The sequence below is a fragment of the Cyprinodon tularosa genome, unplaced genomic scaffold, assembly GCF_016077235.1.
Source record: "Cyprinodon tularosa strain WSP-4 unplaced genomic scaffold, ASM1607723v1 ctg172, whole genome shotgun sequence".
NCBI classification, from domain to species: Eukaryota; Metazoa; Chordata; class Actinopteri; order Cyprinodontiformes; family Cyprinodontidae; genus Cyprinodon; species Cyprinodon tularosa.
In genome coordinates this window covers 864007-887845 of record NW_024038551.1, presented here as the reverse complement: position 1 = coordinate 887845, position 23839 = coordinate 864007, and the positions used below count along the sequence as shown (strand labels likewise).

Genomic DNA, 23839 nt, shown 5'->3' with positions numbered 1-23839 from the left:
ATAGCCCAGAGAATCTTCTGTTTGATTCAGGGATTAGAATGATAGAGAGGGTCAGATGGATTATTCCTCGGGATCCCTGAAGGTTTTTGTTAAAAAAAAAAAACCAGACCCACTCATAGTCAGACAGCAGAAACACAAGAACTTTGTGCTTGATGTTATTGTCATGTTTATTGTGATAATTGATGACATACAAAAGATTTCCTTTTTTGGATTATCTCAGGATTATTCTGTCAGATTAGCATGATCCAACCGTGTTTCAACATGAAAAACTAAGTCAAATATCCTCACAACCATCTGCCGTCAAACAGCAGAACCCCTCCTAGGACCTGCTAAGAGTCTGTGTGTGTCTGTGTGTTGGGGTTGGGGGGCTTTTCACATCTTGGGAACCGAGTGTCCTGGTGGGGTCTAATGTCTGGTCCCCATAGGTCCAAATTGTGTTTTAGGCTTAAGCTTTGGGTTTAGAACTAAGGTGCAAATTGAGTTTAGGTTGGGGTTAAGGGTTATTATCAGAGGTAAGATAGAAAGGGTTGGAAATGATTGAAAATCAATGGAAGTCAACTCATGGTCCTCACTACATATAGCGAGACTAGAATTATGTGTGTGTGTTTGGGGGGGGTTATATTGTCAGGTCTTTGGGGTTGACCACCTTCCCGATGAAGAGCAGTGCTCCTGACGGTTCATCTCTGATCAGGTAGACGAAGGGCCGATCCACTCGGTACGTCAGGTGAGAGGCCACAGAGCCGCCACTGGGGTACTGGGTTCCCTCCGGTGCTGTCTCCATGACAACCTTATGGTTGACACTGGTGAGTTTGGCCGGCTGAACAGAGATCTTCACCAGTTCTTGGTTTTCCAGCCACTCAGAGAGGCCTGCAGGAATGAATGAGGGGGAGAAGGTTAAACAGTGACTGGGTTTGGTCTGGTTGCTTTAGTGATCAGGGAAAGAAACACCCAAACATCAGAATCTACTCAGATCTGCTACCCTATGCTTTGCAGAAGGGTCTCTTTATGTACTTCAGTCAGTGTGAGATGGTAAAAACTAGGATCGGAGATTAAAAAGTCAGTGGCAACCAGTTTTAGTAGGCCAAGAACTCACTGAAGGAACTAGAAGGTTGTATTCTCAGGGTTACCTTTAGGTGTTGAGGAATGTTCTGGTTTTTTTTGTTACAACAGAACTGATCCTATCTAAAATGTGTGCCTATGAAATAGAAATACTTCATTAATCACTTAACTTAAATGACTTACGTTTGTCATCTTTAGCACATTAACAAAATTAGAGAAAGTTGGTCATTTCAAAAGCCAAGATGTCCTCAGTGACTGGGAACAGTAATGGTAAAGTTGTAAGTCAGCTGCTGGGCTCTTTTCCCAATTCCACAGACCTCCAAACAGAGCTAACTGTAGCCAGCACCATGCTGGTTTGTTCTTAGCTGTTTTCTTGTTTTGATAAAGAACTGATGGAGTTTGTGCTACAGCCCAGCACTGAAACTAGACAAGGAGAGAGAGTTACAGTATATAATTTGATAGATAGGTTATGGCACAAAGAATGAACCACTGGCCCGGTTCTTCCACTGATCAATGCAGACATCCAAAGTTCCGAAAACTCATTTCAGGGAAGCTTACTGAACCCACTGAACCAGTGCCCGCACCATGCCTCATACATACACACTCAGCATTCTTCACCTTCACTAGACGTGGATATACTTTAGTAAATTCTGCTGTAAAATTAATCTTATATTTTCATTTTCCTTCATTTTACAGGAAGCACAGCTTCGAGTGGTAACTAGGTGACTGTCAGAGAGTAAACCGAAACTTATTGGCTTATTTTTCTAACTAATCCAATCAGCGAGCTCTCTGACAACCAGTCGCCTGGATCGCTCTTTGAACAGAATATCGCTTTGGATAGATACATACAACCTCCTCCCCACACCCCCCTCTCTCTTGTTGTTCCTGCGCAATCGAAGTAGTTCTAATCCGCACGTGGAGCACAAATTATTGTATTGCCTGCACGCTCTCACTCTCATTAAAAAACACCACCTTACATGGTGTAAAATCCGGGATAATTTATCTGACTCACGGGCATCAGTGAACAACTATCTAAATCAGGGAGACTCCCGGCACTTCTGGGAGACTTGGAATGTCTGTCAATGAAACATCGCTGTTGTTCTACTGATACACTGGATATTAATTGTTTAAATTTCTTCCTCCCAACTAGACACCTGACACAACAGCCAAATCAGACGTTGGGGAAGGAAGGGAAGTCTTTTTGAGGATGAGGACTTTGTGGATATGATGAAACAAGCTGAAAAAAGGTTTAATGTGTCCAGTGTGATATATGTTAAAAAACAAAATCAGTGTGTGAAGTTCTATTGATGACTAAAATTTGACTAAGACTAAAATTGATTTTCGTCCTTTAGACTAAGACTAAGACTAAATTGGGAAGGCAATGACCAAATATGATTAAGACTAAAATAGATTTTTGTCATTGTGACTAAGTCTAAGACTAAATTAAAAAAGCTGACGAAATTAACACTTCTACCAACACTGCTGAACATTGTTAATCCTTTTAAATAGAACAACTCAATGTCCTACTGCATTTTGCAGCGTATTTATTTTGCACTGCACTGAACTTTAACATATTAATTCCCTTCTGCACCATTATTTTAAACTGTTTGTTTTTTTTCTCTCCTAGATTGTTACATTCTGATCACTGCTGCACTTTATATAAGTAATGTTTATCTTACTCCAAATGCAATATTATTACACTGTTGTAAGCTGTGTGCAATGAAATTTCGTTTTGTATACATAACATCTGCCCTTGGCATCTTCTACAAACCTTTAGATGAACAGTAGATTTAGAGAAATTTCACTTATAGAGTTGAAATAAAACCTGTTTTAAGGTTTTTCTGAGTTTGATCAGACTCACCAAGGTCGCTGAGTAGAGGCAACAGGTCTGTGGAGTAACCGAGTTTCAGGATAGGCAGAGTCAGGGAAACCCGAGCAGGCTGGAGCGCCATGGACAGGTCCTGAACAAACTCAGCCGTCAGACTCTCCTCCAGCAGGGTCGTGTTGGTCGTCACCTCATGAGGCAAGAAGATGAACATGCTGATGTCGTTCTGCATCTGGATCTGTGTGACCTGAAGGAGGAAAAGCCAAATCATTACTGCGACCCCTTTAAAGACCATTCCTCTGGTGTGTTAATCAGAACACTCACAGTGCAGCTTAGGTCTGAGTCTACTCCCATCTTTACAGGGTAGTTATCCTGTTGCATCATGGGAACACGAACTGGAGCCCCATTTTCCACCTGGAAGTTCTCCAGAGCTCCACTCTGACTAAAGCGAGTCACCCATCCCCCTGTTCAAAGAAAACTCAGACTTCACTTCATTTTCTAAAATTTTCTTCTTCATGTTAATCTTCCAAAAGATTTTGGGATCTTTTGGAAGATTGATTGAATGAAGACACATGTGCGTTGGGTCATCTGTGTTGTAAAGAGAATCCCTGATTTCTCAGATAACAGCATTATGTTTTGACCAGGCATCTGCTAGAAAACAGTCTAACCCCTAAACACCATGAAGGTCAACTATTTTGACTTTCTGTTTGATGCTTTGTTGAAAGCTTCCTAAAACTTCTAAACCCACCACTGATGCCCTCTGGGGTGGCCCCTCTATCTCATTGCATCTCCATCTGTGGTATGTTCATGGACCATTTTGTTCTTTTGCCTCATACCCCTACCAGGACAGAATTCATAATCTCTACAAGCTCAGTTGTAGCCTAGATGTCTATCAAAGAGCCTCCATCCGTCAGTTAAACCCAACTTTTAGACCATGTACTAAGATTTTTTATCACCTTCATGAAGAGACGATACCTTTGAAGTAAGCGGCGGTGACCGCATTGACACCGGCCGTTCGAGGGAAAGCATTGGTCAAGAACTGCTGGACCTTCCTGCCTGTCTGCTGAGACACCCAATCATTGACTTCCTTCATGTCTTTGGCTCCTCCCAGTAATGCTTTCGGACGAACTCCGTACTGTTGTTCCACCAGCTTGAAGTAGTCCTGCTTTAGTCGAAGCCCTGAGAAGCAAAGGGTTGATGGATCAGCTCAACAACAATAAAAATAATTTTATTACACTAACTAGTCAGAACACTATGACCAGTCAGATAAGTGAAAAATCTCAGACGTTGGGAGTACAATGGCACCTAACTGTAGGACAGGTAATACATCAAGGTCACCTTCTGTGCATTAAATTGGTAAAAGCTAATAAATGTTCTTATTGTGTTAAACAGCTTTTACACGAGCCAATGTTTGATTGGTGGCCCACAATTTCTCCAAAGCTGTAGACCTGTAGTACATTGCAGGTCTGCACGGGCTAAATCTTCTGAAGTGACCATAAAGTCCAAGACTTGTTGATCGACAAAGGCAACTGGGGGGCCCCTTCTTTTTCAGGTGTTGCCTGAGTTGGAGCCTAGGATCATATCAGAGTCGAGGTCTTTCATCGGGGTGCCAATGGCTCCAAGTGGGGGGTGTGGGGGGCTAAGACAGATGGTATAAGGTTGGAGGCCCCCGTTGAGTTCTTTCTATTGGCAGCCGGGTAAGTCTTGCTCCCAAGGGTTTATCTGGGCCTGGGCTTGGGGATGATGGTGCCCTTTATGTCCCTGCGAGTCTCTCTGACCAACAAGTTGCCTTGCCCCACTGGTGTCCTACTTCTGGACGCACTGGTGTGATACTTTGTGTCTAGGGGCCTGGGACTCCTGCAGGCTTTTAAAGCCAGGTCTTTCTACCCTTTGCTGCTTTAAGTTAATGTGGACTGCAGGCTTTCTACTGACCCCATCATACTTAGAAACTGCCCATCACATACACCCACTCAACACAAACCAAATTATTTATGTACATATGCTCAGACTCACACCCACACTGTCTTGATTATCCTTTTTTGTCCATAAAAAGCTGCCCTGGTTATTGAGGTATTCCGTTTTAATTGAGAGCAATATTTTAGTCTTTCATTTTATCTATAAATTGGTCTTTGATTTATGTTATTAATTGTTCATATCTTTAAAATGTCAATAACTGAGTCCAAAACTGTAAATAAGATTATTTATTAGAATAAAACTTACCATTCCAGGAACTAAAATTTTAAAGGTTATCAATCTCTTACCGAACCAACAAATATTTTGTAAGGAGAATATAAAAAGCGATACGTAATCATATGGTGGGTTCATTGTGTGCAAAAGGGGGTGTTAGAGTTCTTGTTCTGTTATGTTTTTTCTGTTGGATGTTCAGTTTTGCTTTGCTCCTTGTTTTCTAGTTGTTTATGGTTTAATTCTTATTTTACTATATTCTTTGGGTTTTTTTTCTCAGTTTCTGTCTTAGCCTTGGTTCAGTTATGTTTTCTTTTGAGTGTTCAGTTTTGCTTTACTCCATGTTTTATAGTCTTAGTGGTTTATTCTTATTTTGTTGTGTTTTCTGTTTATTTTCAGTTCTCAGGCTTTTATTTGTTGCCCTCTGCTGCCCTCTTGAGTTCTCCTTTTTTCCCTTGCCCCTTTCTTGTTTCTACTCTACTCACACCTGCTCCTAATCTGCTCGTTAGTCCTCTCTTTGTTTCAGTCCCCCCTAAATACTCTCTCTGTGCAGTTCTTCAGTGCTGGTTCCTCGTCAAACTTCCTCCCACTCTGTCTCTCTGAGCCTTCCTCCTTGTGATAGTAATCCCCCTGATGTCCCATAGTTACTGGTTCATTTTGATTTGTTTTTCTTGTTTTGATTTTTGTACTCCTGGTTTCCTGTTAGTTTGGACTTTGTTTTCTTTTTCGATTTTTGGATTACCTGCCTCTGTTTTCAGTAAACCTTCATTAAATCACCAAGAAATTCACCTGTCACTGTCTTCCTGCCTCTGCTTTTGGGTCAACAATCCATAACCATCCATAACCAAATCCTGACAGGGGGAGGCTACAAAAATTGATCAGCCCCAGGTCCTCTAGTCAGGTTAAATTGGCCCTTTCCGTCGAGACACCATGGCCACTGCAGCCGTTAGGCAAATCATTTTCCAGTCCCCCAGTATTTATAATAAAATTTTATCCATTCCAACCCCTGAATCATAATAATTGACCAGGTCCTGATGGTGTTAGCCCCAGGGTCCTGAAGGCCTGTTCAGAGCAGCTCTGTGGGACTCTACAGAACCTTTTCAATCTTGGTCTGTCCCAGGAAAAAGGTCCTGTGATATGTAAGGCCTCCTGACTTGCTCCAGTACTAGAGAAGACTGTTGCCCTGACATCCCACATCATGAAGGTCCTACAGAGACTTCTGTTGGTTAACCTTTGCAAACAAATAAGCAGCTATCAGGACCCCCTGCAGTTTGCTTATCGCCATGGAGTTGGAGTTGATGATGTCATCTTACACTTGCATGAACAAACCCACTGTCATTTAGACAAATCAGACAGCCCTGTGAGAATAATGTTCCTTGTTTTCTCCAGAATATTTAACATGATTCAAAAATTCCAGAAGACTCAGATGGAGGCATCAACAATCACCTTTATCAAAGACTGCCCGAGTAACAACCACAGTTTGTTAGACTGAAGGGGCAACAATCTAATCAAGCAGTCAGCAGCACAGGAGCACCTAAGGGGATGGTTTCTCACCATTCCTTTTTTCTCTGTACACGTCTGACTTCCTGTCGTCTGCAGAAACACTCAGATGACCCTGCAGTCATTGACTGCATCAAAGATGGACAAGAAGCAATCATCTGATCCTGAATGTCAACAAAACAAGGGAGATGTTTGTAGATGCCACCACTCTGCTGCTTACAACAACTGATTTAAATGAATAACTCACGTCGTGTTATGTAGAGCCGTGCAGCTGTCTTCAGGCCTTTCCCAGAGGCCTTCACTGAAGCCAGCAACTCCTTCAAGGTGTTCTGGAACTGAGGGTCCTGCAGATTGTGATAGCGGAGGGCCCGGTATAGCTGCCTCTGGGCACTCTCAGAGCCCCCTGCAGGACAGGAAGGGAAGTGGTAGGTTGCTGATTATAAAGTTTGTCTCCTTCAGAGGAAGAATTAACCCTGATGGTATTTCTACAGTGACTGAGAGGAAACATAATATAAGCTTAACAAAGACAAAGGGTTATAGGCTAAAGGTTTTTTATAATAACATCATCTCAGCATTTTATCTTAAACTGGACCAGCCCACAAGGACGGACATTTATGACACGGCTTGATGGTCATTTTTTAATAGCAGCGGAAAAAGCAAACTGGTTTCCACCTAGTTAGAAAAGGTACACACTCACCCATAGACAACTGGGTCAGAACCGCCGATACACTGATGGGAGACAGGAAGATGTTGGCCGATGTGTCACGACTCGACAGAGCCCGGAAAAGGTTGTAGCCGAAGTCTGAGGTGGCAGCGCCCAACTTCGTCACTGGTGTGGTGAATAGCTCCACATGCTCCTCCTCCACAACCTCCGCCTCACCCTCTGAATCTGACTGGAAGGATAATATGACATAACCATAAATATGAGCCAGCACAAATCATCAAACCACATCTCTGAGTTCAGGACACTCGATGCCTGCTGCTTAGTTAAAAAAATACAACGGTTAGTCCTGAAGAGACAGAAACATTCCTTCCGATGAGGATTCTTCTGGGTCTCCTTGTTTTAAACTGGGTTTTATGTTCCCAACAACCTCAGGTGCATCATGTACAACAGTCAACTAAATTCTAAGGTTTTTAGAATAATTACAATGAGTTATAATGGAGGACTTTACAGCTTCTCCCTCCCCCCAATTCAGTTTATTTACAAAGCACCATCTCAGGCACTTTACAATTCAGCCACATCATACAGTCAAAATTATTCTAAGGAAAATCAGCTGACTGCATCGACTCATTGACTCAAAGGCAATCCCTCACACAAAGCATGCTTGTAGCGACAGTGGAGAGGAAAAACTCCCTTTTAACAGGAAGAAACTGTTTCAAGCACACCCCTCAGCCAACCAGGGAGGAGCTCTGTTACAGCATTTCAAGGTCCTGGAGTTGCCTGGCCAATTTTCCAGACCACAGCCTCTTAGAAAATTAGTAGAGGAAGTCAGAAATCTGTGATTCCAAGAAACAGACACAAAACATTGCTGCTCCAGGGGGGATCTGATGAAGGAATAGTCAAAGATACCAGATACAGCGCAAGCAAATCGGGAAAAGATTGGCGATTGACCTGTCCTCTTGCAAACAAAAGTTATGCTCAAAGTATTGAGTTGAACTTTGTCATGACTTATTTGCTGGTATAATTTACAAAGACTTTCTTTGTAATGAAAGTCTGCCATGTGATTTCCTGGATTTCTTTTTGTCATAGTTGAAGCTTACCAGTGATGACAGACCTCTATCATCTTTCTAAGTAGGAGAACACGCACAAACATACACAGACTAAAAACTGTAAATCAGAACCATGAGCAGTGCCTTTGATAAGAAGCGCTTGTAATTCCTGTAGAGGATGAGGAGAGCCCACCTGCCTCCACCCATCCTCACCACCTTCTACAGAAGCACCATAGAGAGCGTTCTGACCAGCTGTCTCACTGTGTGGTGTGGAGGCTGCAGCGCCTCAGACTGGAAGAACATGAGGAGAGTGGTGAGAACAGCAGAGAAGATCATTGGGGCTCCTCTTCCCTCCATTACAGACATTTCATCCCAGTGCTGCGGGTCCCGAGCCCGTGACATCATCAATGACCCCTCACACCCCCCCACCATGGACTGTTCTTCCTGCTGCCCTCTGGGAAGCGGCTTCGCAGCATTCGATTCAGGCCCAACAGGTTCTGTAACAGCTTTTTCCCCACTGCCTTCAGACTGCAGAACTGTTGAAAAAAACTCTAAATCATGTCACAAACTCTGCATCACACTGATAACACCAAACCAAAAATACTGCATATATGCAACATATATATTAATGATCTGAACTTCCATATAAATATGCTTTTGCACCATGTTTTTTTTTTTCCCACACTGTTTACGTTTGATCACTGCTTCACTTTATGGTATTGAAATGTAAATTTACTGTAAGAAAGCTGTACTAAACGAAATTTAATTTGGTATACCCTATGTGTATACGATAGGGGTGTGGAAAAAAATGGATTTGGCGATATATTGTGATATTCGGCTGCCCAAAATAATATCGATCTTTCAGTTCCTGATATCGATTTTCAAAAGAAAAGCCAAGCTAAGTTTACCTTAAACAATGAGGTGAAAATGGACTACCTCTGCACCGCCACTCTGGTAGATGGCGCTGTGGAGCCTTTTTACTGTGCAACACATCAACATCTCTGTAGTTGAGGCAGTCACAGTGAAAGACGTGTACTGACTCAAACCCCAAACAACATGGCTTCTGATGAACATATAGAGCGCTTACTTTTCATTTTGATAGCTGGGCAAAATATCGAAATATGTAGTGATATCGCAATATTGTGATAATATTGTATTGTGACCCAAGTTTGTGACACGTATTGTATCACAACACCCATGCCAATACTCACCCCTAGTATACAAAATGACAATAAACGTTGTCTAAGTCTAAGTGGTCCATGACCAGGACAGACTAGGAACCAGGAAGCAGGACATCCTGAACACAGGGAGATGTTCTGTGGTTACCTGAGCCCAGCAGAAGCTCAGGACGGCAGCAAACACCAGCAGGAAAGTTGTTCGCTTCATCCTGAAAAACAAACAGATACAAACTATAACTCCTCTTACACTGGAGGAGGAAGATTTGTCCTTTTATTTTCTGATCTTAACACTCAAAGGAAGAACTTTACCATTTTTTTTTTATAATGTGTTTGTTTATAACAGAACAGTTTACTGGGTTAGAAAAAAAGTGGTTTTCAGTCAAAACCAGCATTTCAGTTGGTTTTGACTGAAAACCAACTTCTGTTTGTCTAACGGATGAAATGATGGCGTCCAGAACCACAAGAATTCCTCTGAATCATTGACGCTTCAGTCATAGCGTCCTCTGAGGGAGCTAAAATTACAGTGCTGCTGCTCAATAGTCTGTTCGCACACAATGACTGCCTTCTTCTCCACACATCTGGACCTTCTTCAGCAGCTCCAACCTCAGACCACACACGCAGGGATGATGGGAAACCCAGATGGCGCCGTCCAGCAGTGTTTTTCCCTTAAAACTCTGGGAGCTCAGCGAGCAAAGCAGAAACATCAGGAGGTAGAAACAAACGGATGCCTACCTCTAATACTTCTAATCATCTCCTTCTCTCCTCAGCTTTGACACCGAGCTGTTTTCATCTGAATGCATCACCTCTCTCAAGGTTCTGGACGGATTCAGTCTCTTCTTCTCAGTGTTTCCTCTTCTCTCAACTTTGGTTAAACCCAACAGCTCTAATTAGAGGAGTTTGTGGTCCAATCAGTGGTTGAACCATTTAGTGGTTGCAGAACGAGCCCAGATCATCAACGCTTTACCACCATGCTCAACTGTCTGTTATGGAAACATCTGGGTTTCTATTCTCATGGGTACTTCCTTTTTCCTCTTTTGTTGGTTCTGAATTCCCAGCATGCAGTCATTTTATCTCACATCTTTCTTTATGTTGAGAGTTACATGAAGTTGAAAGAAATATCAAAACAGGAAAATGATCCTAATTGTTTTTTTGGGGGGGCTGTTTTGGAGACTAAACCTGCAGCACAGAACCAACCGAACTGTTGATCCACTCAGACATTATATAATGGGGTGGAAAAGCACCGCAGCTGCAGCGCACAGACGGTAAAAGGTTCTGGACAGAAACATGGGATTAAAGAAGAATGGAACCGGTTCTGGACCTTTCAAAGTCTTTAGTTCGCATTTAAGGATGGAAATAAATTAAAGCAGCCCAGATGTTAACGAAGCTTCCTTCTGGTCTGGGTTTCTGTCGCCGAACCTAGCAGCGGTACCAGGAACCCAGTTTGCGCTTTTCCAACCAGGAGCACAATCTTACACACTTTCCGGAAAAACGAAGAAAATAGAGGAAGCAGATTCCTCACCTCCAGGTCTGGACGGTCCACGTCGCTCCTGTTCAGTCTGGCTGCTGGAAAAAGTGATGGACCCGCGGGTCTGCGCACACACCAGCGCGCAATCATGGCGCGGGGGCGCGCAGCAGGACAATAAAAAGCTTTTTTTTTCTTTCTTTCACCGCATTTTAGCCGTTTTTGTGAAATCGGCACAAGATGTCTTACTTTATATTTTATACATAAATCATTTACGCCATATTAAGTTAATTACTTATCAGTTTGCTTTGTTTTCATTCTACCAGTTGATGACAGGAGAACAAATCATGGATTCTGATGAGAAAAAAAAATTCTTCATGCTTTTGGTTCTTTTGGCCGGAAAAGTGAGACAAAAAAAAACACCTATGGACCTATGGAAATAGTCAATGATGTTTATCGGCTGAATTTTAAAAATTTTTTAAAAGCATGTTCTCCCTGAGCATGTGTGGGTTCTCTTTGGGTACTCCGGCTTCCTCCCACAGTCCAAAAACATGACTGTTAGGTTAATTGGCTTCTCTAAATTCTCCGTAGGTGTGAGTTTGTGTGAATGGTTGTTTGTCCAGTTTGTCACTGTGTTGCCCTGTGATGGACTGGCAACCTGTTCAGGGTGTACCCTGTAGACACCAGTACCCCTCGCGACCCCACTTGGGATTAAGCGTGCCAGGAAATGGATGGATGGATGGAAATGTTCATAATTTGTTTGAGATCAATCAAGGATTTCCAAAGATATAAACTTAATTTACCAACAATAAATAACTCTGTCCCTATGCTATGTAAAGGTGAAACATTCTGAATCTCATCTGGTTACAGCAGTTCTACGGGCGCAGAAAAAAATGTGGACCCAATCCAAGCAAGGGGGTGTTTTTGGAGAGCAAACCCAGAGGAGAGAGTGGGATGGAAGCACAGGATGAAAAACTATTTAATGAGGAAGAGAAGACAGTCTGATAAAGAACTGTTTCTGAATGTGTCACAGTCAGGTTGAAGACCCAGATACAGAACATCATGAAGACAAAATCAAGAAGGAATTAAGAAACACTTACAGAACTGAAAGGCAGAGTAACAGGGAACAAGGGAGCAAAGGTCACGGTGCAGGAGGTAAATGAACAGAGACAGGAGCAGGGGGCTGGAAGAATCCAACAAATGAGGGGAAAACAGGCAGCTTATAAAAAAAGAGAGTGATGAGAAAAGGCACAGCGAGCAGGAGAATGTGAACAGAGGAGAAACAGCTGAGGAAGACAGAAGAATTAAAAAAAGAATATTCAATAAATCAATTATTGAAATAATCTCTAACATGAAACAAAGACTCTAAATCATTCAATTCTCTTAATGAAAAATCCAGAGCAGAAATTAAAGGTGCAGTAGGAAATCTTTTCTGACGCATTTTTTTACCATTTGGCTTGAAGATCTCCGCACAGCTACGTAGCAAGAAGTGAAATAGAAGGTCTGGAAGTGAAACGGGGAAAAAATGGTCCCCGCTACAGTTTGAAATCGATGAGTAACGCCCACCAATCTCACGGTCCGTGGTCCACTATTGGTTCCTGACATGTCAATTAAGGTCGTCTGCTTCTCCCTCCCCCCATGGCACATCAACGAATCGACCCCCCAATGCTTGTGCAGGCGTGAGAATTATAACCAGCATTATAACCAGTGTTGTTTTCGTCAACAACGACGATGACAAAATTATTTTGGTTGATGCTCCTTTTTTTCATGATGATAACGAAAACTGACGAGCTAAACATGGATCTTTGATGACTAACACATGGCAAGCCATAGGTTTGAGTTTCCGTCAACAAGACGAGACTAAATAAAAATTAGCGGGTTGTCGGTTATCACTGTGCTGTAATCTGCTAAGCACTATCAGCCGTGCTGTTGCGTTCTGTTTGATCCTGCCGTCCACCTACATTGCACATGCTGCAGGAGCACAGATGGATCATGGCAGCAGCAGCAGGGTCTGAGAAAATAACCCAGAATGATCCAGTACTGCGTGCTAACAAACTCTGCTCTGATCTTCCACCTGTGCTTGCGCAAAAATGCGTCTTTGCTCAAAGAGCTCAGAGTCTGCGTTTCTCGCTCCCCATTGATAGTTGGCTCTTAGCAATATGGCTCCTTCTGCTCTCGCTACTTAATAAACTATGTGGCTGATCATCCTTTGCCAAGCATAAAAAAAAACCTTTGTCTAACTATCAAGATTTTATTTTATCCAGCTCACAAGAGGGCATACTAAACATTCTTTAATTTCTACAAAAAGGAATCCCTAAATTATACCCACATAAAATATTTAATTGAATTATGTTTATTTTGGCATAAAGAGTGCAGCAGCCAACTGGGAGGCTGTGGAGGACAGCCTGTCATGTTTAATGATGAGTGTGGAGAAAGAAGGCTGACTAAAAACAGGCTGATGTGTATAATGAAGATGATGAAGAGTCTGTTGTGGAAAGTGTGATCTCTTCCTCCATCATCTGGTGGGATAACAGTATCACAGCAAAGGACTGAAAGAAGCTCAATCAGCTGATAGAGAAGGTTGGCTCTGTTGTTGGAACTCATCTAAAGCCTCTAGAGAAGATTTCCCAAAGAATAATTCTCCATGAAGTAAGGAATTATGAACAACAGTGAGCATCCTCTTCATCATATGTTAAATGGCCTTTACTTGTGTAGATCTTTTTTCCAAGTCAGGAGACTTGATCAAAGCGCTTTACACTACAGTCAGTCATTCACCCATTCACAGACACACTGTCTGAGGCAGGCTATATTGTAGCCACAGCTGCCCTGGGGCTCACTGTTAGAAGCGAGGCTGGCGCCACCAGTCCCTCCGACCACCATATACAGGTAAATTCTCTTGCCCAAGGACACAACGACGCTGAAAGCCAGAGCGTGAACCGAAAACCCTCCGGGTGCAGGGTAAACTCCTGCATCTTGTGTCTTCAGTCAGAGGTTTCTGCAGATTCTTTGTAAGTTAGGCCCTCGCTAAAAAAAACAATAACATTTCAACCTTTTATTTCCCTTTGGGATAAGTGAAGTATTTTGAATTTGATTTGCATTGCATGAAATTTGCATTTGATAAAACAATACAACTGTGGACACATGAAATTACCCACACCTTTTTAAAACAATATAGTGTTTTATTTCACGGTTATATTGTCAGTAAGTCTGAACATAGAAGTCACAATCTCTGTGTTTAAAAAAAATGTTGTTTCTCTCAGATGCTATTTCAACTCCCTGGAGAATGTTCTACAGATTTAATTAAACATCAATTTACTGGCCTATAAAATAGCAGAAGTGTTTAACTAAAATACAATGTGTGTACATGACCCAAAGAGTCCATTTTCTGTCTCAGCTACAGAGGAAAAAATATTCACAGATGTACCAAAAAAAAGAGTTTACAAGGTAGAGATTGTTGTCCAGTCTTTACAGTGGCTAACCAGCTGTAAGTTGTATTGACCTGAAAAGATGTGATGGTGTCAGTGCTATAATCTAACTCAGCAAAGAGATTTATCTGAAGAGATGCTGCATCATTTCTTTTATTGGAAGTTCTCAGGCAGGAACAACATTTTCTGGCTTGGAGCACGGGTCATCTGCTTGTGTCTGAGGCTTGCTATTGCTGCCATCTTGTTCAGTAACCTGATGTAAGTGCTCCTTCCCACCACCAGGGGGACTGCAGGACTGGACAGTGCTGCCCTCTGCTGGCAACCTGTTGTGCTCAACAGCCAGGTTTGTTTTCCTGGCTGTGTCAGTTACAGGTTGGTCATTCATGGTACTGTTACTGTTGGGGTCGTCGTTAGGCATGGGGTCGTTGTTGGGGGCGGGGTTTGTCACAATGCCCATGAAAAGGGGGGCCAGGGAGAAGTCATCAACCAGGGCAAACAGAAAAGGAGAGTTTACAGAGAAGAGGGAAATGGAGCGCATAACGGTCACAACAGTGGTGGCGGATGCTTCAACACCTTCTTCACTCAGCTCCACAGTGGCGGCATGAAGGACACCCGATACCCTGAGTGGCTGATCTGAAATCCCAGAGAGGTCCGGACCCGAAAACAGGGAGCCAAGGCCTGACAGACAAACAAAAGAGAAGCAAAACTCAGTGGATATCCAAATAATTTAACAACCCCAATCTTATCATCTATTTCTGCATGTTGGTAAAGGAATCACTGATTTGCCAAGTTTATATGTGTAGAACATTTCAGGAATACGGGATTTATTGACATGGAGCAAAAAAGAAAAAGTAAACTGCAGTAGGATATTTATGGGGGTGTGGAAAAGTTGGACCAAGTCAGAAGACAGAGTAGATCATTTCCTTAAAGAAGAAACCCATATACTTAACAGCAGATCATCCATTATTAGAGACAGGATCCCGTTTGTCATATATCCTATACTAATAAAGCAAAACATTATGACCACATGGCTACTAATGTATTGTCTCCCATTATCTGCCAGAACCAGTGCAGAGTCTACGCTTGTATAGAGTATCTGGCACCATAATGTTGCGGACATATCTAATACGTTCCGCCAGATCCAAGATGTGGCCTTCATGGGTCAAAAATTTTTCCCCATGCACTTCTGAGGCAAGGCCAACACTTCAATCACTAATTCTCAACAGCGGCGCCCTGCAGGGTTGAATTTTCAGTCCTCTCCTCTTCACTAGTTTCAGACATTAATGCTATGCTATCCACAATATAAACACGGTTGTGAAGTTTGTGGACGACACAGATGTGGCAAGTCTCCTATCTAACAATGATGAGGCCCACTATAGAAGTAGTGCACAATGGTTCTCCAGGACCAATCTCATACTGAACGCGAGTAAGACCACACTGCAACCACACTGCACGATCTAGAAATAAGTAAAAATGTCTTACATTAAGTGCATTAACCCTTAACTTGAGTAGGTAAATATGATGATTTGCCAATTGAATTAGATTGTTTACCATAGAAATAAGATAATTACATAATATGCGCTTTAAATAAGAAAATGCAATTGTTTTTTCTTATTTTAAATATAAATTGTCTTGTTCCACTGGCAATATGTCTCACTTATCTCTTCAATTCAAGATAAAAAAACACTTATTTTAAGAAAAAAATAAATATTTAAATTTCAATGTTTTGCACTGCAAGGAGGTCCCAGTAGACTAGAAGAGGTCCAGGAGTGCTAAAAATGATCCGCCCCATAGGGAATGTGGTGGAGTGGGCCGGCGGCAAGTTTCTAGGCATTAGCATCTGATGAAGGTCCAACGACTGCTCTTCTTTCTCAGGAGGCTGAAATGGACTGGACTCTCTACTTAGCTGTTCACAAACGTGTATAGAACCACAGCAGAGAGCCTCCTGTATCTCCTGTGCCAGAAATGACTTGGCACAGGTAAGGAAGGACTCTGTGAGGACAACACAGGGGCTTGTGGGAGTCTGTCTGCCAGATCTGAAATAGTTATGCCCTTCAAATCCAGTAAAGGGCTAGATGCATATCCTCGGATTCCAGACACCTGGTGTCTGAGCTGTTTGAAGTCCCAACCATCCCTCCTTCGTTGCTCCAAGTTCAGGTTTTGATTCCCACCTTCCCACTGAAGCTTCTCCGATTGTCCGGTAGGGGTCAGCATTAGTGCCTTGATACATATTAAACCGGGTATCTCCAGCCCTGGTCCACAAGATCTACTGTCATGCAGATATAAGACACATCTCTGCTCCAACACACCTAATTCGAATGCCTAAATTAAAGGTGTTCTCCTTCTCCCACGTTTGTTTTTTGAGATCTGGTCACACTACCTTTTAGCAGGCCTAATATTATGCCCAATAGAGGCTGAGATGTGGGTCCCCATGTTGAAATGGTTCAACTCTTTCACTTTATTAAGCAACTTGGATACAAACCAGGTTTGAATCCCAGTTGTGTCAGAAAAGACATCTTGGCCAAGTCTATGAGCAAGTCCTAAAGACTCTCACACTATACGACTATTCTGGTCTTAACGGGCCCAGATATTCTTGTAGCTAAAATCTACAGGACCCAGCTAATGGCTCATTCATTTGAGTCCATGTTCAAACAAATCTTAGGATCAGATGCCGTATTATTAAGGTAATAATGTCTGGGTACTTAGTGTTAAAGTCGTAGGGAAGTCATATTTAAAAGTCATATCATTCTGGCTTAAACATGTATATAAATGTAGCCTTTTACAGATGATGTTGTCCCAAAAGTTAGAAAATTTCTATAAAAAAAAAAAAAAATACTGTCTTAAAATCTGTGGGGGCTATTTCATTATTTTATGCAGGCCAGTTAGTCATATGTCAGCTTGTACACCTAAATTCGGCCAGTCATATATCAAAGGTCATCTGTCAATCACTTTTTTTTGGTCATTTCATCTTTATTGATATGTTGCAGCTAATATACGCAATGGTTGAAATAAGAAATAAGAATAATTTCCTTTCCCACTGAGTTCCATCCCAGTGTTCACGGGGATGGACGTCTGTGTCTTCAGCAGGCGTAGAGCTAACAGAACTGCCAGCGTTGCGAGGCAAGGGCTCAAACATGTACAGCTGTAAGCCTTCTACACCAAACCAAGCTTCTGCCGCCCTGCGTCCTCTTCCACAGCATCTTTGTCCTGCTTTTCTCCTCTAAATAAAAAATATATGATGGAGGAGACTCATCCACGACCTCCGACAGTAAACTCTCCTCCTCCTGCATGTTTACACTGTCTAAAGCGTTCCTTCACAGTGTTGTTTCTAAGTCAACAGTTTAGTGCTACTTGGTCCCAATCTAATTTCCCATTGGGAACCTACTAGCACTAAGTTGCTAACTGTTTAGCAAAATTATACCAAGACACCGTCCACAACCAAACTTGCTTGCAAACATTCCATCACAACAATCCTGCCCCCTTGAAAAACGACCAATCACATTCACTTTATTCACTCATGTAAAGTCGTGCACCACTCGGATAGGCAACGGTTGGAACAGCTGCTTCCCTACGACTTAAATATTTACTTGGAACATGGCGTTCAAAGCAATCTTCAACATTTTACTTTATGGTCAGACTTAGTTATTAATGTTTTACCATCAGGTCTGTTCGTTTCTTGCTGTTATGCAGATGCTATATCATGATATAGTTGCATATTATACCATATCAAGAGGTTTACTGCAGCATATTGCAGCAGAGGTTTACTGCAGCATACTGCAGCAGACATAAACATCAGCTTATCAGTCTAACTAATAAAAATCTCTCTCCAACCTTACCCATCCTGGTCAGTGCCTCCTCGAGCTCCTGCCGATATTGGAGCTTCACCTTGGGTAAGTTGACCCCCATTGATTTTTCTTGAGGTAGACGACTGTAGAGGTCAGAGATATTTATTTTGGGAAGCACGGATGAGATGTTTCCTCTGGGAAGGACCACAAGGAAGCTGGTGTTTCCTTTGAAGGGAAAGCTGCCCACCTAGGTGAGACAGAAAGGATTTTAATCAAGAGCAAATGAGCAAAAGACAAACTTTTTGATGAATACAGGGGACTACTTATGTACCTGCGCCTGCAGCTCAGGGTCGTCCATCAGGCGTAGCGGATAATTGGCAGACTTCATCATGTCGACAGAAACTGAATTCTGGCTGTCGAGGTAAAATTTATTCTTTGAGGTCACCTGAGGGTCAAACTGGGTCTTCCACTCACCTGGAAAATACATAATGAAGAAGTTGAAAAGAATCAGAGTATCATAAGGTGGGGCTTGACCTGTAACCAGTGGGTTTCCGGCTTAAAGCCCACTCCCTCTGTCTTAAGGGCTGTTTTTTCTCCCGCAGCCTCAGATATTTTTGTTTTGCCACAAGGCAAGAGGGACAACCACGAACTAGCTGTGGATCTAGATACGGCCGAGGTGGTGAGGAAGTGGGGGCAAGTTTGTGTGTCAATGGAGGGACATGAGGGGGAAAAAGAGCAGGGATCCAGGTGGAAAAAGGGTCCCAGCGTTCTCGCACACCTCATTCTTCTAGCTGGTCTATCTTAGCAAGTCGTTTTCCACAATGGTGGTCATACAAACAAAACAAGCCGGTATGGTACCAAACAGGAAATACACACAGTGTAGAGCGGATGTAGATTTTACCAATCAGAGGCCTCCTGTCTGCGGCACTATCTGCAATTTTGGGAAGGCGCAACAGAGTGTCTGCAAAAGGGGGAGGGGTTCACTGCGACACACATGGAGACGACCTGGTTTCTGAGTATAAATCAGCCTTTAGTCCTATCCTTAGGAAAGACACAAATCTACCTTACCTGTGGTTCCAGTTGAATGACAACCTCATCTCTGTCAGTCTCACCAGGAGCAACTCACTTTAGACTTTAATACGACACAAATTCAAACAGTGACTTCAATGTAACTTAGCACCATCAGTGTTTAAAGTTATGGGTTTAATTTTGACTGAAGAGAACATGTGCATGGCCTGTGTCATGTTGAATGAGCGAGTTCTTGGTAGAAGGGTTCACCTTTGAAGTAAACACCATTCATGAGCATTAAGACCACGTCATGTGGGATGCTCTCCAAGAAGTTGGGGATGTGCCCATTGGTGACGTTCTCCACCCATTGGTTGACCTCGTCCACAGAGACCAGGGGGAAAGGCCGAGAACGGTACCTGAACAGTAAAACAGTCACAACAAGTTTTGGAAGAAAAAAAAAACATTAAACAAGTTTTTTTTTTTTTTACTGTTAAGAACATTTTATGATAACCTGACAACAGCCAGATGCATGTCTCGCTCCACCTAGCTCCACTCACATACATCTGGAACACCGCTCATTGAAAGTGATTTCCCCAACCAAATTTATGGTCTGGCCAATCAGGATGCACGGCGGGTGTGTCCTGGAGTGGAGAAGCGACCGTGAGATTCCAACAACAATGGCGGCTCGCATCGAGGAAGCAAGCGTTAGCATTGATGCTGCTATTTCTTCTGTGTTGTCCAATCTATCTGATATTGTTTCATTAAAAGAACATCAGAGAACGGCTTTGAAGGCTTTTGTTGGTGGAAACGATGTTTTCGGCCTTCTCCCGACCGGATTTGGCAAGAGCTTGATCTACCAAATGGCTCCTCCTCTCACAGCGTCATGGGTTAGCTTCGGTGTGAGTGGTTGAAATAGCACGTCGATAAAGATGACAGACAAGTGGCTTATCCAATCATATGCAAGGAGTTTTGATAAGGCCCAGCCTTCAGTAAAGGCAATTCCTATGGCGGTGTTCCAGATGTATGTGAGTGGAGCTAGGCGGAGCGAGACATGCATCTGGCTGTTGTCAGGTTAATTTCATGACAGATCTGGAAGAAAACAGAGCTCTTCCTTGGTGAGGACTGACATAAAACATAAAGCTTCCCCATGAATCAAAGCAGAAGTTACGATAGCTGCATTTCCCTCAGCCAGCCAATTGCACCAATTGTAATTCTGAAAATAAGTTTGCTTAATGTAAAAAAACATTTTTGAAAAAACACATATTGTTTGATAAAATTATTTGCTCTAGGGTGAGGTGTTTTTTGGTGTATTTAACAAAATTGCAATGGAAACACTATTCCACATTGCTTGAGTCATTAAGTACATGACATCACTACTAGCCAAAAAGACAAAGGAGATGGCAGGAAGTAGTAGGAGGTTGTTGACTCAGCATTTTTTTTTTCTATTATCACTTAAACCAATTTATTTACGTGTAATTTTAATAGCAGTTTTGATAGAGTTGATCAAGAAAGCTTGATGCATAAAAGCTTGAAAATTAACCTATAGAGGAATAGCGCATTTTATTTTCCTCCTGCATGATCATTAAGGTTTCCAGGTTGGTTTCCAGAATACAGCCAATACCTTGCAAGAGATTCCTCAACAAAAGACAACTTCACTTCAAATCCTGCCGTGAGGAGGAGAAAAAACAAAACACAGGAATAAGAATCTGTGATTCCTCTGCTGATGCATCAAACAAACACATGATTTCCCACCTGGCCTCAGGTACATGCGTGCTGCCACCTCCAGTGAATTCTGGGTTAAATGAGCCATGAGGCTCCCCAGGACATGATGGAAGCATGGGAGCTTTTGGGCATGGAGGCTTTGAAGGAGAAGCTTCTCTGTCTCTTTGCGGGAACCTTAAAAGAGCCATGTAGGTAAAAGGAACATGTTAGCATACAAGCAATAATCTGCAGCATTTTCATTCAGTTTAAATCTGAATCGAACTGGAAAGTGATGAACCTAAGGTGAGGTGAGCGAGGGCGAAAGCCAGGCTGAGAGGGGAAAGGATGACGTTGGGCTGCTGCGGGCTGGTTGGTAGGTTCTCTAGGATCTTCAACCCCAGCTGCTCTATAGCGCCCCCTATCAGCCTGTGTTCCTCGTGGCTGAACGCTCTTCCACAGTTACCATCATTCCTCTCCTCTTCCTCCTCTGTGAGAACAGAGACTCCAGGAGCTGCTGCGGTCGGCTCTTCCTGAACATAAAATCACAGACAACGTTAGTGCAAAGAAACCTCAGATGCTAATGAAAGAACCGTGACAGGATGAAGCTTCCTTACTGTCAGACCTAGGTGACTGAGACACAGCAACAGCAGACACAGCTTCATTTTCAGAGGGACACCTGATGAGAGACACAAACCTTCAATGAACATCGATCACAGCAGGTGGGAGTGGATCTTTGAAATGAACTTCTTCATAGAAGAGCTTTAGTATTCTGAAATTAATTTAATCCAGCTCATCATAATTTCCTGCTGCCAACAGAGTGACGTAAAGGGTTAATTTCTTTTTCAGGCTTTGTGTGGCACTAGTGGCTTTTATTTAGCAGCAGAAAGGCAGGAAATTGGTTGGACAGAGAGAGGGAGACTTTTAGGACTAATGCCATGATATCTGGGTCAGTTGCCCCACAAATTCCTTGTTTCTATAATTTTTACAGCTTCCAGTTTATCAAATCCCCAAATTCTGTGTCCCCTTAAGAATTAGAACCAAAACAATAAGAAACATCTTAAACACATTTAAACAGAAAAAGTCTGCGTTTCACTGTCGAGAGGATGTCTTCAACAGGGGGTCCACGACCCCTAGTGGGGCCACAGAGGTACTGCATTGGGGTCGCGAAGGTTTGGGTTGATTAGACTTTTTTTTATATTCCCCCCTGCAATTTTCCCCACTAATTGAAATGTCTTTAAATCCACATTAACATGAATTTAACACACAATGTAGTAAACAGATAAATGGAGGCAGAAAAAGTCAGTCATCAATGCACACATTCATCGACACACAAAAGTTCTTTCAAGCTGGGAACCGTTTTATTCACAACACCTGTCCCATCAATTAGAAATCAGAATCAGAAATACTCCAATAAGGCTAGGGCAAAATTACTTTTGTTACATTACTCCATATGTAATAGAGTGACTATAGGACCAGTTTGATATAACACAATTTCATACAATGTGTATAATTAGGGGGTCCACGCTCCATCTGGCCATCAGTTTGGGGGTCCATGGCCTGGAAAACATTGAAGACCTCTGCTGTAGTGACTGGGCTGAAATCCAGTGACCTGTTCTGTCTTGGCTTACTTTAACTAGGCCCATCCAGTATATGTTACCGGCTGAAAATTATGTGATAACGAGCGCTGATCATTGATGATTTCACAGTCGATCCTCCAACTAGCTTGGTTGCTATGACACAGTCTTCGTTCTGGAAGTCAACTCATCCCTAAAAGGAATCAACCAAGACCTAACTTCTCAGAGTCATAATGCAGGCTGGCTGATCTAGCCTAGATGAATAATGCTTTAGTGCTCCTATTAAGGAGCATTGTGACAGGAGTAGCTCATGTCCTGGATCTGTTTGTGTCCGGAGGCTCTAGCAGCTCTGACTTCAGCTGAAGACCTCATTAATCTCCTGAAGGTGCTTTGCTTTACTCAAAGCTCCAGTTATCCATGTTGACTGTGAACTTTTTTCTGCGGCAGTTTTTTTTTCTTTCACTACACTTTCTTTCACATGCCAGGCTGCAACATTAAGTGTGCAATTAGCTTTGTTGCTTTTTAAGTCCTCCTGCATCTCTGCTCTGAAACTCTACACACTTCTTGTTATATTTTGGGTTTTAATGCAACCAGCATGTTTCCAAACAACCTGTTTTGCATCAAAGTGTTTATGGTAGTGTCCAGCAGCATTCAGATCCACTGACAGAGTAAAAGTCCACTTTGTCTTGATGAATCTGTCCAGGTTAGAACCAGTGGTTAGTTGAGATGTGGCTGCCTTGTTTACCAGGAGACTAAAGGTTACTGTTTCTGAACCTTTTTGGCTGAACTGCAATTTGCTGAATAAACACAACTCAGAACAACACTGAATTGAGCACAAATACACAAACACATTATATTAGTTAAGATTCGGTTTAAAAGACATGATGTTCCTCAAAGATCTGCGGATGTTCCTCTGTGACTGAATGAATAACTGTCCCACAGAAATCATTAGAACCAGACTTTAAAAAGATGAAAACTTTCCCCCCTAACAACAAAACAGACAACGCTCCAGTGAAATAGGAGCTGATCCATACTCACCCTGACTTTGTTTGAGAAGAGGAGATGAAAAGCAGAGAATAATTAAAGTAAATCCAGATGTGGTGAAACTTCTGCAGGCTGTTCAGTGCAGTGCGTGGACCCAACATCTGCCACCCCCATGATAGTGGGTTAATGATCTACCCTGAATGGATTTAAGCTGAAAGCCTGTGCTCACTTCTATACGCTAAAATCAAATGACAAATGTTTAAATAAAAAGGAAGTTTACCAAGATTCAAATGATTTAGAAAACAAAAATCAGACCAAACTTGATCCACTCAATCCACTATTTAGTTTTAACTAAATACTTCAATGAGGCAGATCTTAAACACATTAGTCAGAATAAAACTTTTAACTGCCTTGGTTTGATAACTTCAGCTGTTTGTAACCCTG

The 23839-nt window shown here is 42.4% G+C and overlaps 2 protein-coding genes across 2 annotated transcripts; both read right to left on the bottom strand.

The window, feature by feature from the left end:
- Positions 1–142: 142 nt before the first annotated feature.
- On the bottom strand, positions 143–11099 carry serpinf1 (serpin peptidase inhibitor, clade F (alpha-2 antiplasmin, pigment epithelium derived factor), member 1). Its single transcript, XM_038281593.1, has 8 exons — positions 10976–11099; positions 9605–9665; positions 7266–7461; positions 6816–6971; positions 3860–4063; positions 3209–3348; positions 2921–3131; positions 143–867 (listed from the first exon to the last, which is right to left on the bottom strand). The coding sequence occupies exons 2-8, from the start codon at positions 9662–9664 to the stop codon at positions 617–619; spliced, it is 1218 nt and encodes a 405-aa protein (XP_038137521.1). The 5' UTR covers position 9665; positions 10976–11099; the 3' UTR covers positions 143–616.
- Positions 11100–14482: 3383 nt separating this feature from the next.
- On the bottom strand, positions 14483–23590 carry LOC119781154 (alpha-2-antiplasmin-like). Its single transcript, XM_038281535.1, has 9 exons — positions 23450–23590; positions 21452–21513; positions 21136–21367; positions 20889–21032; positions 20758–20800; positions 19407–19552; positions 18460–18602; positions 18180–18375; positions 14483–15021 (listed from the first exon to the last, which is right to left on the bottom strand). The coding sequence occupies exons 2-9, from the start codon at positions 21497–21499 to the stop codon at positions 14510–14512; spliced, it is 1464 nt and encodes a 487-aa protein (XP_038137463.1). The 5' UTR covers positions 21500–21513; positions 23450–23590; the 3' UTR covers positions 14483–14509.
- Between the last annotated feature and the right edge of the window lie 249 nt (positions 23591–23839).